Source organism: Malaya genurostris, chromosome 1 (genome assembly GCF_030247185.1).
Source record: "Malaya genurostris strain Urasoe2022 chromosome 1, Malgen_1.1, whole genome shotgun sequence".
In the NCBI taxonomy this organism is placed as follows: Eukaryota; Metazoa; Arthropoda; class Insecta; order Diptera; family Culicidae; genus Malaya; species Malaya genurostris.
The window spans coordinates 138,894,493-138,913,340 of NC_080570.1; the positions used below are offsets into that span (position 1 = coordinate 138,894,493).

At 36.9% G+C, this 18,848-nt stretch overlaps 1 protein-coding gene across 11 annotated transcripts in view; it reads right to left on the reverse strand.

Annotated features, from left to right (window-relative positions):
- Nucleotides 1-18,848, reverse strand: part of LOC131425916 (ephrin type-B receptor 1) — a 166,327-nt gene that overhangs the window by 131,729 nt on the left and 15,750 nt on the right. For 9 of the 11 annotated variants that reach the window (XM_058588218.1, XM_058588215.1, XM_058588212.1 and 6 more), the window contains one exon: nt 1,554-3,039. In XM_058588218.1, coding sequence (XP_058444201.1) covers nt 1,554-1,632 — 79 coding nt within the window. In that variant the 5' untranslated portion in view covers nt 1,633-3,039. Of the gene's footprint in view, nt 1-1,553; nt 3,040-16,265; nt 16,365-18,848 lie in introns of those variants that run through there. The other 2 variants (XM_058588209.1, XM_058588211.1) reach the window with 2 other exon arrangements.

The window sequence follows — 18,848 nt, forward strand, 5'->3', positions numbered from 1 at the left end:
AGTAATCGAATATTATTTGATTAAATATTTTCGAAACGAAACGGGTTGTTTACCAACAAAAATTGACAAAGTTTCGAATACTTTCGAATATAGTTTGGATGAAACGGGAAGTTGATAGTGATGGGAAATCTTTAGATTTAATTATTAATTTAATTTTCAAGTTGAATAGGGTCGTAAAACTATCCGAACGGACCAATTTTATTCTGGAAATTACTATAGCGAAAAATACTACATTCTTATCAGACGTAACATAATTTTGAGTAGAAACTTACCCTAAATAAACTAAACCAGACTAACGAAACATGACCTCAATATTTAGCTAAATGAAAAATTGTTCAAAGTGTTGTCATGACCACTTTGGCAATGCTTGCTACCTATTTATTTACGATCGAGTCGAAGTTTAAGTAGATAATGATTTAATTTCTACCTATTGTTAAGCCCTCGATTTTAAGTGTAGATTAAAGCATTTTGAAGGCACATAAGGTTGCCTACTAAAAAAATTACCAATTTTTAAAAAAATTTTATATGTTATTGAGACAAACGGGGAGTCAATAGTGATACAAAATGTCTTGACTCAAATTGAGAAATTTGAAATTGTTTTCAAATGCTAATAGGATGAAAATTTTCAAGATGATATGAGGGGTTGTCTACAAACGAAATTTAACAAATTTTTGAAAAAATTTTATATACTATTTGAGATGAAAAGAGAAGTCAATAGCGATAAAATATTACTAGTATTTTCAATGCGGATAGGGTTGTCTACTACTAAAAATTAAAAAATTGGTATGAAAAGAGAAGTCAATAGTGTCGAAAATTACTAGACTGAAGTCTACCAACGAAAATTAACAAATTTTCGAAAACTTTCAAGTATTATTTGAATGAAACGGTAAGTCAATATTCAATATTCATAGGGTCTTCAAACTACCCAAATTGACATTTTTTTTGCAAATGTCAATAGGAACTTTTGGCTACAGACAAGGGAAGTCAATAGTGATCGAAAATTACTAAATTAAAGTATTTTCAAGGCACATAGTAACACAAGGAAGTCAATAGTGATCGTGAAGAAAATTATTGTTTTCTCATATGTCAATAGGACGAAAAAAGAAGTCAGTAGTGATCGAAAATTACTAGATTAAAGTGTTTTCAAGGCACATAGGGTTGGCTACTAACAAAAGTTAATCAATTTTGAAAATCATTTTTTTTTATTTTTCAACAGGTTTACATATGCATATGCATATTGAAAGTACATAAATCTCACTATTTTCGGCCTCTACTTCCCTTTACATTTAAAAAATGTTGGACCTGTCTCGTGAAAGTGCCGTTTTCCCACACACTGTCCACAACAAACGATGCCCAATGATTGAGTCATCCGGTAAATTTTTCAAACATTCATCAGACCTATTTGCCCTTCTAAGCGGGCTGATAGAGTCAAAGACCTGTCCCGCATCTTCATCGAAATCTGTCCGGTAGTTCAACACGTTACATGACGATGAGTTACACAACTATGTCAGACCTGTGCCGATAGATAACGAGAAACGGAGAAGAACACTTACCTTGATCGCCGGCAACGCCATCCAGTTTGTGGTTGAAAATGTAGAACAGCACGAGGAGCAGCGGTAGAAATTTATCCATATTATCGACTGAGGCGGCTGAGATTTTCCCGTGTTCTACGACTTTGCTCGGAGAGATTAGAGGCCACCGTCAGCCAGCCAGCCACCGGTAAGAGTAATGGGAGCGGAGGAAGCTTCCCCAAATGAAAAATGATGACGGTAATGACGAAGACAACGCCGACGACGACGACGACGACTCTGCAATACTACAAGGCAGATCGTTCCGCCGGAGACCGGAGATCTTCTCGAAATAGTTGATTGTGTATGTTTTTTTTCCCCCCTACTTCGGCAGTTTTCCAAGGCAAGTTCTTTCACTTGTTCTTCGTTTCTTCCCTACTACTTTTTTTTTGTTGTGGATCACTTCTTCGGTCGGTCGTGACGTTGAGACTGTTGAGATTCTTGATCCTGATTCGTTTTTTTTTCTGTATTCGAATTCGAATTTTGTTTCGCCGGTATTAGAACGGAACGCGCCCGCTGATGATGATCGTTTATATTATCTTAATTTTTAATTTTATTTTTATTCTTCTCTTCATTCACTGGAGGCTTCTTCTTGCGCTTCTTCAGTGGCAGTCGCGTTGACGAAGCGGACATGATGGCATGACTTGACTACTACTCTATACGGATATTCACACAGACACAAACACACACGCGAGCGCGCGCACGATGCTCGATTTCGGAAACGAGAGGAATCCGACCGAGCTCATTAGCTTTGTTGTAGCTGTTGCTGTTGTTGTTGTTTTTGTTGCCGGCGTTGCTGTTGTTGTTTCAGCAATCGCCCACCGTCAGCGAACAACTTTGAATCGATTCCATGATCACCGGTTGGGAACTTTTGGCTACTGACCGAGGCAACTGTTTCCATGCTTGTTGCTACCACCGACCGGCAGATTAATTCGTTTCGTCTTTTTTTCTTCTCACTTTTATTTCTCTTCCATTGCGCCCGCCGCACACACAAAAGAAAAAAGCAGAATCGCTGGTGGATACAATTAATAACTATTTCACACAGTGCATTAAAAACGGAGCACCCCTCGAAAACAAAACAAAACTAAAAACAGTAGAAAGAAAAAATTAACCTCTTCTTCTCTGACACGACCTCCTCCTCCCTATCAATTATACCTTCACAATTTTAACATAAATTTTGAATATTTTTTTTCCACTCTTCCACTTTGCTACTGCGGCCGCGCGCGAATCCGATTCAAACGGCACAACTCCGACACGATGTCGACAGCGGGTTTTTTTTGTCGTACTCCTTCTTCTTCTTCTTCTATGGAGTGCAATTTTCCACCTGGTAGTGCAGACCCGAAATCCACAGCATGCTTCAGTATGGCAAACCTTAAACCGGGTTTTTTTCCCTCCAACTTTACTCTATCGGGCTCTCGAAACCTTCGAACTATCTAACTAACTTATGGCTGACACAACCGCGCACATCAACCTGAAAGAGAGAGAAGAGGAAAAAAGCGGTAAGAAAATGTTAGCGAAATCGTTTTGTTTCTAAATGGCAGCTGATTTGGTGAACTATTGACTTTTCTTCCACGTTCACGCGCTCCCCACGGTTTTGCGAATTAAAACGAAAAAAATTGAATAACAAGTTCGGTTCCACCTTTATTTGGAACTGCAATTCAATTAAGCGCTAAAGGAAGTTGCGAAAACTTGCCACTGACAGTTCGAACTGAGTCGATTGGCAAGTGTTCCAAATATGTAAATAAATAACATTAAGTTTCCATATATTTTTTGGTAAATTCGATACCACGAAGAACATATAAAAGTAAACAGAATATGAAAAAGACAAAAACTACGAATAATGTCACTCTCAGTTCTGCTCCCATTTTGCGAAAACTATGTCCATGTTCAGTCGACAACACAAGACACTCGTTCGTTTTCTTATTGCGTATACTCCACATTCACGCGCTCCGGTAGAATTCTGATCGACAGTTCTGCGATTAATAAAAACAAGTTCGGTTCCATCTTTTATTTGGAACTGCAACTCAAATTCGAAACCAGAAAAAAAAAATTAGTTTGGTTCCACATTTCAGAACAAATTGGTTTAGGTGGCACGAGGCCGTGTGGAATCCGGCGAAAAAAAAACTAAACCTAGAATAGATCTCCCGGGGATATCTGCTTTCATGCCGTAAAAGGCGACAATCGTAAGAGCTTATTTTTTCCTTCAGTTATCAGATTTTTTCAACGTTTTACATATGGTTGCTTTATTTTACTTAATTATCTCGCTTGATTCAACAAACTGTTTTCTTTCATAAAATATTTTCTCATAATTTTACGACAAAATTTTTTCTTGTTTCTTAGAAAAATTTTATATGGTAGGGTAAGGGCTCCCTATTTCATCTCAGCTCCAATTTCCATCTCATAACTTTGAACATTAAACATATCTGAACAAAACTGTGGAACGTTTTAAAACATTCATTCTAGGTTTCGCCACACTTTCCAATTGAAAAAAAATAGTTAAAAAACCTTCAACGATCGCTTTTTTCATTTAAAATAAACTCGCTTTTTGATTTAGGAACCATTTTCGTTTGAAGTTTTACAATTCATCATGTTTCTGAATATTTACTAATCGATTCGTCTCAAAACATGATCACTATTTCACATAATTATACCACTATTCAATGTTGGATGACCTGATAAGCAATAAAAGCAATGAAAAATATGAGATGAAAATTTGCACTTAGTTCACTTGATTGCGCTTTGTTTTCATCTCATTTCGTATCGCAAGGTTGCCAAGTTTTCTCATAATGTTAAATAAAAAAAATTATTTTTTCTTTATTAAATTATCATCAACAAGTATTTTTTGGTATCCGTGACATTAGTCTAATTATATCATTGATATTTATATAAAAATAAAACTGTTTCGGATTCTAATATTACCAAATAGAGCGTGTTAAATACTAATCAAATAACCATTGTGGCAAATCTAGTAGCAATGGTTTCTTTCCGCTATACGTCACCATAACACTGTTAAATGTGTGTGTTTCATCGGCTGTGCACAGAGATGCCAGATATTTTCATAAAGAATATGTATCTGCTCTATCTATTTTCTCTAATAAAATGAATCAGTTCAAATTGGTTTAAAATTTTAATATAAATGTTTATCAGTGTTCATCATCAAACATTTGCACAAAAGATTTCCATTTTAACATGTGATTTGTCCGTTGATTAATAAACTTTCAAAGAAGTACTGTAATCAAATGCTAATAGATACTCAGAGAGAAAAGTTTAACGTTTTACTTCTCATTTTTTATGAACCTTTACAATTCTGTATTAAATTTAGAAAATCTGTAATCTGATTTTACGAACGCGAGCGCAAAAAACTATACAATACAGATAAATCTGTATGAATGGCATCTCTGGTTCTACATTTTGTTTTTAGAAGGGCTAATGCCTAAATAGTAACAATTGCTTTTTTGTTTTTTTTAATTCTCCAAATAAACTGCAGAGTAAAATTTTAAATTTGAAACGAAGATAATAAAAACGATCCAAAAAACTTTAAACGTCGAAATGATTCTAAACTGTTTTTATTTTTTAATATCGTGTGTTGTGTCATAGTTGGCATTAGGCCCTTTTTAAGAAAAATTCTGACATTTTGAACCTGAGAGTGTAATAGTGCAATATTTTGGTTTTGATTGCTGTCGCCATTGCTAATTTATGGGATGAATAAAGGACAAACGATAGGATGAATGATTTTGATGGCTAAATCAGGTATTTAAGGTAACGTCCTTACAAATGAGATGAAATAGGGAGCCCTTACCCTATATTTTTCTTCTTCCATGTTATTGCTTGTCTTTCAAGATTGTAAATTGAATAATGAGAATCAACTACCTCGAAAACCCTTTAATTTGACAATGTTGATAACAGAGATAACATAGGTATCGGTACACCTATAAATGTTTGATCACCTAACTTCTGATAATCGATAGAGGTTGCGTATCGCCGTCCAGATTCAAAGTTAATAAATATTTTTTTCTCGGTAGCTGGCTGCCCAATATAACCAAATAACCATTTCTCGTGGCATATAGTTATATAATAGGGGAAATAATTAACAATCAAGACGCGCATGAAGTCTGTTGACCTTTGTTTGGTCATTTAAATGCACTCTTTACGTTTCGCCTTCGGCTCATCAGTGCATCAGCAGTTCATATTGAACTGCTAACGCTACCTATCGGTTCAACTTACGGTACCAAAATCAAAATAATTTAAAATGGTTTAGTATATTTTATAGAACTCTATCTGTTAAACAGAGCTTTCGGATGATTTTATTATGTCACTATAATGAATAAACTATTTTGTCCAAATCCTTATCTCGTTTATACTGTAACAGTCAATTTCATTTGGGAAAAAGTTAGTGAAGTGTTTATTCGTTCCGTGATAGTATTTAAAATTTCCCTCCGTTTCCACGAACAAGAACCGTAAATCAAGACTTTCCGGGACTTCAGTATCGGATATTGAATCCAGAAGAAAACAAATCTTCTCTGGGACCATACAACTTTCTCTTTAAACCTGAGTTTGTGGAAATCGGCTCAGCTATATGCGACAAAATTGAGTGCACATTTGTGTTACATACAGCCATACATACAGCCATTTTGCGATCTCGGTGAACTGACTCGAATGATACTCAGCTCAAAACTCAGTTCCAGTTCAAAATGCAGTTGCAAAATTCAGATCCAGATCCAGAATTCAAACGCATAATTCAGGTCAAAAATTCAGTGGCATTAATTAGACTGCAGTTCAGAAACTCGGTTCAGAATCCAGGCTCTTATCCAGAATACATTCATGTGTATGACCCTGAACCAGAACTTACCATTAAAAGAGGCCAGTTCCAGATTCTGATCTTGGTCTGGGACCTGAGCATAGATTATGTCTATTACTGGGTCAGATCCCGGTCCGAATCTTGAACTTGAACCTACCTTATCACTGATCTAGATCCTGAATCAGATCATGAACCAGGATCTATATTTACCATTATACCGGTTCAGGCTAAGATCCTGAAACAGGATAGTAAGATCTGAAATCGAACTAGTAATACCATAGTAAGTTTAGATTCAGTTTCATTTTCGTAAGCGAAGTAAATTCACTTCGTACCTTTTGACATTTGAGCTTTTTTAATCGTAATCCGGTAATGTCTCTGACATTACCCACCCCCAATTGTTTTTCATAGAATCCATACTATGCAGAGTAGATGCATGCCATTTTCTTTTATTCCGAACAACCGAAGGTTGCAAACAATAAATGTCACTTTCAGCACTGGCTCGTTGGTTGTGAAAAAGACATTCATGTTCAATCGACAACACAAACAGGATAATAGCTTCGAAGATACATTTTTTTCTGTTGTGGTTCATTTGTGATATTACATTTGTGATTTTACATCAGTACGACAGATTTTCGTTAAATTAAAAAAGAATGAAACTTATGTAAAGTTAATAGCTTTGATTTGCAATTTTCTATGCTTAAAGACTGTCCCAGAAAGTATGGACGCAACCAAAAACCGCTGCCATTTCGCAATGGTTCAGAATCTGTCAATTTTTATGGCTGCGTCCTGTTGTTTACACTCTTCTCTAACCACTTGTGCAGTTGTTTATTCGTTTTCATTAGATTGTTTCGAAATGCGTTGACTTTCAGCAGAACAACGTTGTGTACAAATGGTGCACAGAACGCGGACAGTCCGTCTGAGAAAGATAGCAAAAATGGTAGGAGTAAGTGAAAAAGCCGTGCGAAATGCAATCAGGAAGTTCGGCGAGGATAACACCTTTGAGGATGTACCGAAAACGGGTCGAAAAAAAGGTCCTGCTAACCCTCAGTTGGATAAACGTATACTGAAGGCGTTCGAGCAAAAGAAAGAGGTTTCAGGTCGGGATGTGGCCAAAAAAGTGGGCACTTCGAAGTCAAATGTTCTTCGTGCTAACGAACGTTTGAATCTTCGAACCTAAAAGAAGCCGAAACAACCAAAACGTAGTCCGAAACAAGAAGCATCGATCAGGCCGAGGGTTCGAAAGCTGTACAATACGATTCTTGTTGGAAATTTTAACTGCATAATCATGGACGACGAAACCTACGTGAAATTCGACAATAAATCCTTGCCGGGACCACATATTATACGGTGCGAGGAGGGCAAGTGTTAAACCCGTCCGAGACATCGATTGAAGTCGAAAAATTCTGTAAGAAAGCTATGGTCTGGCAAGCAATTTGTAGCTGCGGTAAGATTTCGAAACCCTTCATCACCACTGCTTCAATGAACAGCGACATATACATCAAGGAATGTTTACAAAAACGACTTCTACCCATAATTCGAAGCCACAAGGATTCTGTTGTCTTCTGACCAGATCTTGCTTCTTGCCACTACTCGAAATCAACGGTAGAATGGTATACTACCAAAAATGTTACTTTCGTCTCAAAAGACATGAATCCACCAAATTGCCCACAACTTCGACCAATTGAGGAATCTTGGGCATTAACGAAGGCACATGTCCCGGCAGCCGAAACCATTCAACAGTTCGAAAAAGATTGGAAAAAAGTGTCAAAACTTGTCGCCAAGAAGTCTGTATAGAATTTAATGAGGAACGTTTGCAAGAAGCTGCGCCAGCTAGTCTACAATGGCTAAGTAGCAAATGTTGAGAATAATATTCTGTTGTTATATTGAAAAAAATTTGAATATCTAAAACTTGTGAATTGTTTACACCGAAATCAAAGTGCGTCCATACTTTCTGGGACAGTCTTTAGCTTAAATTCCGGCCAAATCTGGCCAGGTCATCCACAATGACTTTTTTCCTCAAAACTATAATCTGTTGCGCCAGAAAAGCGGCGGGGTTTGTTGTAGTAGATCGTAAAATCGATCGATCAAGACGCGTTTGTCCAGTGTTCCTCACTGTTTCAGCTGTTCATCGAAGAGGGCTTAGCGTACCCAAAGAATTTGTGGTTGTCTTCCTGAGCTTCCATGAAAAAGTCCAGTAGATTTTGATGGTCCGTAGCAGCTAAAACTACCTGAACAACGAAAAGTTCCTTTGAGAAGTAGGTGAAAAGGTACAAGAAAGTGACGGAACACTGCTCTAGAAGCTCGCTCAGAGCAAGCTATTCGAAAAAATACGGAGAAGAATAAGGATCGCGATTCGTCAGAAACCGATGTACTTAGATGAAGCGTGCCTGGTTGGGAAACAATACCGCATTTGTTCAACGCACCGTTCAACCATTAAGTAAATGTTTGAAGCTTTTCATGCATGCTTCTTTTGATGCTTCGAAAATCTTTGTAGCGTCGAAACCAGCACTGTTTAAACATTCCTATCACTAAAACCCATACATGAAATTTCCGAAATCGAAAAGTTTTGTTTAATGCCAAATGTCTCAGAATTGCTCGAAACGTTTGTTATTATCTTGAAGGAAAAAAATATTTACTTAAATTATTGTGACTAAAGGAAAGTTTAGGTCTGTTTAAAGGTTTCAGTTGAACTTCTAAGTCGCACCAGTAGAATAATTTGAACTGCTATTTTCTGACGAATCGGAGACGAAACGCTACAGAAACAATATTTTTCCCATCCAATCAGAACCGAAAAAAACGAAAGAAGATCGATCAGCTTCAAATGCGGCTGTTCGACGATCACCGATCCCGTACATAGTATTTACCAAAATTGAAATGATTACAATCGTCTAATCGTTTCGTTTTCCTGCGCCAAACGGCTGGCAAGCAAAGAATGGGAAAGGCAAAATGCAATCCAGTTTCGGTGTTTCGGACCAGAGTGAAAGGTTGTTTTTATCTCTCTTTCTCTCTACGTTTCTTCCTTTCCTGCCTTAATTTGAACTGCAACTATGCACACACACACCATCGGCGGGGTCCGTCGAATCGTCATGCGTTTCAGCAGCAGGCATTTATCTCCGAAACGGGAGAAAGATGATTTCAAATGAATTAACCAATTATGAGTTTGTGTGTGAACCAAGTGAGGCTAAGTTGGAGAAGGCGCGCACTAGAATTGCCAACATCTTGACGACCGTCGGATCGATCGGGGGAGGGATTCGCCGGAGGTTTTGATGTAATTTGCTTTTCTGAATGAAAAAAAAAAAGCGTAGTTTCAAATCGTCCAAACCCGTCAGTCAGCCTAGTTCGATAATCTCGGTTCTTTGACCGTAGCTAGCTTTCGTTTTTTTTGCCCGGTCGCTTTGTGAAGACTGGGCTCTTAGACAATTTGGATACCGAGCGAAAGCTTAGCTCCGCTAATGAATGATTCTCAATGGGCTTTGAGAGTTCCGAGAAACCGAACCGACTTATTCGACCGCAATACCAGAAACCCCTTCTCGGTGGATAAGTATCATCATTTCTCGATGCTGGGAGCGCGCAAAAACTGTGCCCCCTTTTTTTGTTCCTTCCCTCGGTTGTTGTTTTCTTCCCAGGACTGACCGCGAACGGATCGATCGAGTGGTTGCGATCTTGTTTTTTTTTCTGCTAAGGTTGGCTTTAAAGTAATACACAACCAGTAGTTTTTTGCCTTTCTTTTTTTTCTTTTATCGAAGAACCTCGAACCGGATTACACTGTCAACGGTAATTTGGACGGTTGCAGGGTTATCCAATATAGATGTTCACGGTTCATGGTTCAGCGCAGGTCGGGGAGAAATCATCAGGAATGCATGTTTGGCAATTGTCAAACTCAGTTCGGCTAAATGGAGTGAATCAAGACATCGTCATGAGGTGAAATGCTTGTTCGGAAATCGGATTTCTGTTTCGTGTTGAGTTAATGAGATGGCTGCCGAGTTTGGTTAATTTCAAAGCAAAGGAGGTCGATAAGTTAGAAGAACTTGTGTCTCCGAAAGCAAAGTACAAAATTTTGTTCAGAATTTTGTTCTGTTTAACATGAAAGCACTTGCACAATAATCGTCACCATTTTTGATAATAGACTCACCTCTCTCTGAACACAGTTTCGACTTGTTTTATGGGCAGTAATCGACAAAAAAAAAAGACGGGTGAGTAATGTCAGCGACATAACTGGATGACGTGAATGCGAATAAAATTGACGTGCTTTTTTCACACTTTCGAATATTGATAATCGTACGTACTATTGGATTGATTGTGTGAGTTTTGAAAACTTTCAATGCTTCGCTTTCAGAATTCTTACGGTATAAAAGGTGGAAATTCATTTAAACTAGGAATGAATAAGACATTAATTTCAATAACTTATTATTTTGTTTTGCAAACGCGATTCTACCTGAAACTGATTTCACATGGCAAAAAATCAGTTTTGAAAATATTGCTAGCGAACATTCTCTTCGATGATGTTTTAGAAAACAGTTCGTACATTAGATTCATCTGATATTATTTTTTAACATAAATTTTTTGGGAAATGAATTTTCATCAGAAGAATACAGAATTCATGAATAAATTCGCCGATAAACTAAAACTGAACCAATCTGAAAATGCGCGTAGGGTGATTGAAATTAAAAAAAAAACTTGGAGTAGATAATTTCAGAATCAGAGATGCATATAACATATGGATCAATAAGTCCCGAGACTAAAGCAGAGATGGCGCTCGTAGTAAACCAGTAACCACGTCTTTCTAGAGTACTAACCTTTGCTTGAAACGGGTCAAAATTTTAAGTCGATCCGACCAGAAACAGCTGAGTTATCGAGGTTGGAGTAAAGTCGTTTTGTAGTTTGTTTAAAAAATGGAAAAAACCGAGTTTCGTGTTTTGATAAAACATTGTTTTTTAATGGGTAAAAACACCGTGCAAGCGAAACAATGGATTGAAAAATGTTATCCGGACTCTTGTCCATCAAAAGCAACGATTTGTCAGTGGTTCGCCGAGTTTAAACGTGGTCGTATCGACACAAATGACGCGGAACGCTCGGGTAGACCTGTGGAAGCCGTTACACCGGAAAATGTGAGTGAAGTGCCAAAAATTGTAATGAAAGATCGTAAAGTGAAGCTCCGTGAGATTGCTGAGATGACACAGATATCATATGGAAGTGTATTTACTATCCTTCATGAGGTTTTTTCCAAGTGGGTGCCGCGATTGCTTTCGATGGAACAAAAACAGCAAAAAAAATTAAAACAATGGCGAAATTGAACGAATTGGGCTTTGATCTGCTTCCCCACCCCCCATACTTGCCAGATTTAGCCCCCAGTGACTACTGGCTCTTTGCTGATCTTAAAAAAATGCTCCAGGGAAAAAGATTTGGCTCAAATGAGGAGGTCATCGCTGAAACTGAAACTTATTTTGAAGCGAGAGATAAATTTTTTTATAAACATGGTATTGAAAAATTGGAAAAACGTTAGAACCATTGTATCACCCTAAAAGGTGATTATGTTGATGAATAAGAAAAAAATTTGCAAAAAAAATGTTGTTTCCATTGTTAGTCTCGGGACTTATTGATCCATGTGTTAGATATTTACTGATTTGATACCGTTTGACCGTTTAAGATTTTGTAGCCCTGAAAAGGACCACTCGGTTTCGGATAATTGCGTTAGTATTCTAGGAATTAGAACGGCAATTTAAGACAGTTTTCTAAATAAGTTCTTGACGTTACTTTTGGGGTCCTGAAAAGGACCGTTAGCGGCTTTGGAGTCCTTAAAATGACTCTTTTGTTACAGATGATTACGTTTGTATTCCAGGAAGAAGGGCGCCAGCCAAGTCATTTTTAAGTTTGAGCCTAGACCTAGAAGAAATTCGTCACACAAGTCGTTTCATACATCTCAATATTTGAGTGAAAGAAACTATCAAAATGCTATACGGAATTAATTTCCGTCTTTCAAAACGGCCAAATTGTGGAATTCTCTACAGTATTAAACGCTATTCGAAACATATTTCTCGAACTCGAAGCAGCCAAATACTATCTTCATTTGCGCTCGTTTGGTGGGAATTTCACTCGGCGAAAATTGCACAAAGCTAATAAAATTATTCTAGGCTTGCACTAAACTGATGAATTCTACCTTCGATTTGCAAAGAAGTAATCTTTGTAGTCCACTTTTAGTTTTCTTTTTCTCCAATGCAAACGACCAGCAGCCGGATGACACAATCGCACATGTTTGAAGCGAAACTCACACTGCAAACGTCCAGCAGCAGATCATATGAGCTTAGCGAAGCGATTGAAGAAATAAAAAAATATATCGATCAACAAACTCAAAAATTTGGTAACTAATTAGCAACTAGTTAACAACAATTTATTCATTGGGTTTCAATTTGTTTTAAAGCTTGTTCAGGAGAGGTGCTACGTTAAATTCATATGAACATAGCAAAACACTAAAATATTAAAAAAAATGAACATAAAATTCAAAACCACCGTATCTAATCAGAAACTAAATCGCAAAAAATTATTTAGAAGGCGTGCTTCTGTAACATCATATGAGCTTAACGAAGCAATAGAAAAAAAATATAGATAAAATAAATAATTAGCAAATAGCTGGAAATAAGTTATTCACTGGGCTTCTAATTGTTTTTCAAATTTGTTTAAAAGGTGTGTTTTGGCAACATCATATGAACTTATCGAAGTGCTCTTAAAATGAAAAAAAAAAATTGAACAACAAAATCAAAACCACCGTAACTAATTCGCAAGTAATTAGCAACAAATTTTTCACCAGGTTTCGATTTGTTTTTAATCGATAGATATGTTGTCTGGGAACATAATTTCAAAGTACTTTGAATATTTTCGGAGCTACTGCTCTTTGAATTTACTCACGCCGGGTTAGGGTCATTTCGTCGAAAGCCATTTCACCGAAAGGGTCATTTAGCCGAGTCTTTCGATCATCTTAATATCGTAGTTGGAATCCAGAAGACAAAAGAAATGTTTGATGAATTACCAGATTTAGTAATGTGATGTATTCGAAATTACCCTTTCGTAGAAATGACCTATTCAGTGAAACGACTTCCGGTAAAATGGCTTTCCGCGAAATGATCCGTTCTCCTCGCGCCATGCTCATGCTTGAAGTCCATAAAGCAAAGCAAAGTCCATTTATTGGAGTGGCCATGCCTCCAATATTTTGGCAACTGGAATAAATATTTGAAATTTTGCTAGAAATATGATATAACAATTTTTTCTGTTTTCCTCGTAATTCTTCTTCGTAATCGTTCATATTTACTAACTAAGGTACCTAAATTTTCTAAACCAATTTACTACAACGTAAAGTGTGCTATTTTTTACCACTTTCGAATACTGTAATCGTAAGAAAAATATTTGTGATCATATCACAACATTCGGAAGAGAAAATGAACTTGCTTAAATGGTTGCTTTTTATTTGCTCTTCTTTCACTTCATGAAAATATTTTATATATGGCAAAATTTAATGATCTGTAGTAATAATTTTTTGTGCCAACCCAATATTTCAGGGATCTTGCAAAAATCATGTTTTTCTTGCATATATGTTTTTATGCTTATATCTACCTAAGTATTAAACACTCACATAATATCTGAGAACAAATCTTATGATCAATTTAATACATTATTTGGATGCACCTGAGTTCAACATTGGAAGCTATCGTGTGAAAGGGAAGTCGACTTTCCAAAAAAAAAAAAAAAACTCAGGAGATGCTCGATATGTTCGCTACTTTGGATAGTTTCAATATATTAAACAGTTTTTTCTTAGCTACAAATGTTCATTTACAGATTCTCAAAAAAAGAACATTCCTGTCTTCTCTGATTTCCGCACAGTAAAATAATGATAATAAACCATATTTTCTACCGTTTCATAGAGTGCTGCTCTCCTTAACTATCGATGAACTTCAGATTCAAATTCCTATCACAGATAGCGGGACCGACGGACATTGCTCACTGTTCGCACTGATAGGCAAATGACTGTTGAAACAAATAAGAAAACCTCTAAAACAGCTGTACGAGTACTACCCGTACAGATATGCTCAGTGTGTTACGTCGATCTGTTGATTCTGAAATATAAGCGAGGCCCTTAGTTCTGGAATATTTCTAGTACAAACATGGAATTGTGTTCTGAATGTACAGTATGAACCCGGTAAAAAAAACTAGAGAGATAAAGTGTTAATGACAAAACTCGCACGAAATCGTAATCACAGTTACAGCTCTATCTTAGTTTTAAATCAAACTTTCCGGACAAAAAATCATTTTGAACACTTCATTTTTCCAAAATTGATCTAGACTGCATTTCGAAAAGAGCCAAGTTTCTTTTAGCAAATAGTTATTTTCGAAAGATGACAAATAAAAATACTGAAAATACCCTTATCAAGTCCTACACTGAAAAAATAGTTTACATTGCAAGATGGCCGCTGTTAAGGAAAAAAAAACTTTCTAACAAAAACTGTTTATTGTCCAAACTGACTTTTTGTCTTTTTACAGAAAAATAAACTTAAAGTCATAATCATCTGAGATTTCAATGAAACTTAGTTTGTAAGAAAATTAAACCGAATACCCTACTGCTAGTTGCCCAATATTTGCAGAAAGTATAAACGATGGATAAGAAAAAGTATTTGTTAGAAAAACATACATATGCTAGGTTAATGGGGATCCCCGATCAGATGCACATAACAAAATAATAACACAAGTAGTTCAACAGTTGATATGTATAACAATTTGTGTTATTTCGAGATATTTAACAGATGAAAACAGTTGAAAGTTAAAACGTATGATAACAATATAATAACAAAATCAGTTATGATGTTTTATTTTCGTTTGCAAGACTCATAATAAAGTTCATTATTTGAAAAAATGAGTTTTTCCGTTGCTTTATATCGAAATATAATGATCAGAATTTCAAAAAACTAAAAGAGAAAATTAGATCACTAAATAAATTACTCATTTAATAAAAAAATCATTCAACAATTTGGAATTGAAACGATGCTAACAATTGGCTGTGGTATAGTTTTTCTGTGTTGAATTTGCTAACTAATTTATTACAACTATTGTTATAAATTTCTGTTTTCGGACATCTGCAATTATATCAAATTCAATAAAAATTGTGATACAAACGATTCAAAATCTGTTACGATTTTGTTCCCGTTAGAGTCTTTTTTGTTATGATTTTTGTTATTTCAACAGCTTACCAGCCAAAAATATTTCAAAATTTGTTACAAAATATTTCTGATATAAATTACTTCAGTTGTTATAATTTTGTTATTACCATCTGATCGGGGAACATTAATTATCTATGTTTAGACAAAATTTTATTTAAATAATGGTGTTTTTTTTGTAATTTGACTCCAAATATTCAAGATTGATTTTTATCAGTGTAGGATTCAATTAAGATTTTTTTCCCGTATTTTCACTCGAAAATTTGACTAACTTTGTGAAAATCACTCGTACAGTACTATTTTGTAGGATTTGCAATTTTTCAACAATAGCTATTTGTAGAAAAAAGGTTAAAAAGTTTGACCTTTTTTGAAAGATATTCTAGATCAATTTTTCAGAAACAGAATGTGGGTTCTTGTGACAAAGTCTACATGTCCAGAAAGTGTCATTGAAATCTGAGAGAGTGTTGCCAACGTTGGTTCGAATTGGCACGAAATTCGTCTAATGCTAATGCCAAAATAATTTGAGTTAGGAACAGACAATTTTGACACAGTTTGTGCTTAAAAAAATTGCTTCGCTTCCAATTGATTTACGAGAAATGCTAGTAAAACTGCACAAGGCAAGTTTTGTTTTGAACAATTCCTATAATAATAGTAATAACTATAATAATAATCATACACAACAGTAGATTGTTACACTACCTATCCCAAACTGTCCGAGATGAATTATGTACTTTCTCCAGCCAGAGAGTCAGCCTGCAGCTTCCTTGGATTCCTGCAGATAGGCAGCTATGCAGCATTCCAATGCTTTTCTTTAAAGAGCGAAGAAAAAACAGATGAAAACCCTTTTCTAAACAAGAGAACTACATTTCGAAGCATATATCATGTTAGCATTCAACGAACGTCTGCGGATCAGTGTTGCCGGACCGGCAAACGACAAAACGGTTCAAATAAAGCTCGGTTCATCGTAGCCTCGAACCGCTTGCCGAATCATATATTTTTAAAGCACTTGACAGGTTCAACCCAAACATATGCAACCGTTAACCATCAGAATTTGGTTTCTATCGAACAACAGATTCCTGACCGTTTTTAGCATCGGCCGGATCGCCAGCCAACCGGATGGCAACTCTGCTCGGAATGGCAACCGTTGTTCACAACCACTTTAAGCAAATATTTACTTTCAACTTGACTCGTGCGCTTCTCGCTTTGCTTTGCTTCACACCGGATTGAGTGAGTGGCACACCGAACGAACCGGAGTGAACCAGGGGGCGCTATTATTTTTGCCACAGTTTCACTGATTTGGCATTTGCAGCAGCAGGTCCCCCAGGTTTCCTCCGCTCGCTTGCTCGTTCGCCCGAACGCCCGCCCGCCCCTTCGATTGTAACACCGAGAGTTGTGTTTTGTTTGTGCTACTCTAAGCAGAAGAATGGCTAACCGGGGATCTGATTTCTCCCTTCCTCTCGTCTAGAGCGCCCGTACCCATACACAAAAAGTATATACTACATTCGTGTGTTATCAATATTTCATTCGCCACCGGAGAGTTCGCCGATTTGCCTTTCGGTGCCGTCCCTCTCCTCTGGGGGTAACGGTTTCGACTTCTAAAAAGTGCTGAAATTTTCGCAATTTTAATAATCAATGATTTTCCATCCCCCCTGGTCACCCGGTCGTGCCCTGACCTAAACCCTCCGGAGTTCTCCCCGGTCCCGTTCAGAATCTGGCTAAACCAACTGAGAACAGATTCTCATCCGATCCGAAATCCGAAAATCGGGTGCTCGACGAACGACGGACCGCTCGCATTTATTGCTGTGAATTTGGCCCATGGAAGTCGTCACCCTTCCTACCTCCCCTACGTGGGAACAGAAGAAGAAGGAGGAGGAGGAGGAGGAGGAGGAGGTCAACGGGAATTCAATTTGGTTTTGGTTCGCTCCTTGATGGTTTTGCACTGTTTTCTTGCTAGCTTAGCTTTGTTTCGCCACTGGAATAACGCTGTTTGTTTGAGAGTCATCGAGCGCAGATCAATTTATTTGGTTAGTGTGTATGTGTGTTTGTGTGTGTGTGTGTGTGTGTCTGTGTGTGCACCGGGAGCAGGTTTCGCTTTTATCGTACAAATTCGTAGTTCGAACGGATCGCCTTTTTGTTTACCGGGAATATTCTTTTTAATAATGGAAGATCGAGTTTGATTGAGAACTGAATTTTGTATGGGGTAAGGAGATATCATATTTTTCGTTGATTTTTTTTCAGCTCGCTCAATATTGTATAAGTTTTGCTGCAACTGTAGCCTTTTATCCGAATGGCAGTCGAGAGAGGATTCATCTGAATTTGTTTTAGTTCAAGTGTGTTTACTTAAATTTTGTGGCTTTAGAACACGCTACTTTAGAATACGCTAAAACCCAATGCGTGTTTCGAAAATCTTCTTTGAAGTTCTGAAAAGTTGAATTACAATTCCGTAAACAAGTTTTTCGGTACTGTCATGGCTCCCGAGCTACTTGCTGACAAAATTGGTATGTAATCAGTTGACCCTCGTAGGTTACCAGGGGTGTGCAAGAACTTGAACTATCCTTACCCAACACAATGAATGAAGGACTGAACTTAGCCAAATGCGGACGAAAAAACTCATACATAATGCATGATGCCAGGAAAAAAAATTTCACGTTTTCTTTTCAACGGAAACGATTCCACTGTGTTTAGATTGGTATTTTCGATCGTAATATTCGCTCTTGTTAGGAGGAGAAATTGAAAATAATCATCTTGGGTTTCGAATTTTATCAATTTCGTATCAAGTTTTGTTTCAAAAGTTCTAATATTGAAGATATTGACATGATAATCTACCATTGCAGGATTAAAAACAATGTTAAAAAACGATTCTTGTTCGTTGAAACAGTTTTCGACAAATAGTCATAGCAAAGAACTTTCACAATATTGATCCTAGAGCATCAACGATTTGTGTTTTAGTCTTTGTTAAGGCGTAGAGCCGTCTAGAGCTAGTTTTAAATGTGATCAATATCTAACGGAGAAAACAGATTGGAAAATTGACATGTGAATGTAATTATGTAATGAAATCTGTGAAAATGTTACCGCAGAAACGGGACTCGAACCCGTAGCTAACTCCTAACCGGGGACTAGCTCAAGACGGATCTACGTCTTCACAAAGACTAAAACACAAATCGTTGAAAGTCAATCGAAGGTTTGATCATCTTCAATATATTGTGATCGAACTAGCTTAGTTGGTAGATCATCGCCAAAGGAAGGAGAAGAGTGAAGGGTGATACTTTTTTTCTCGCAAAA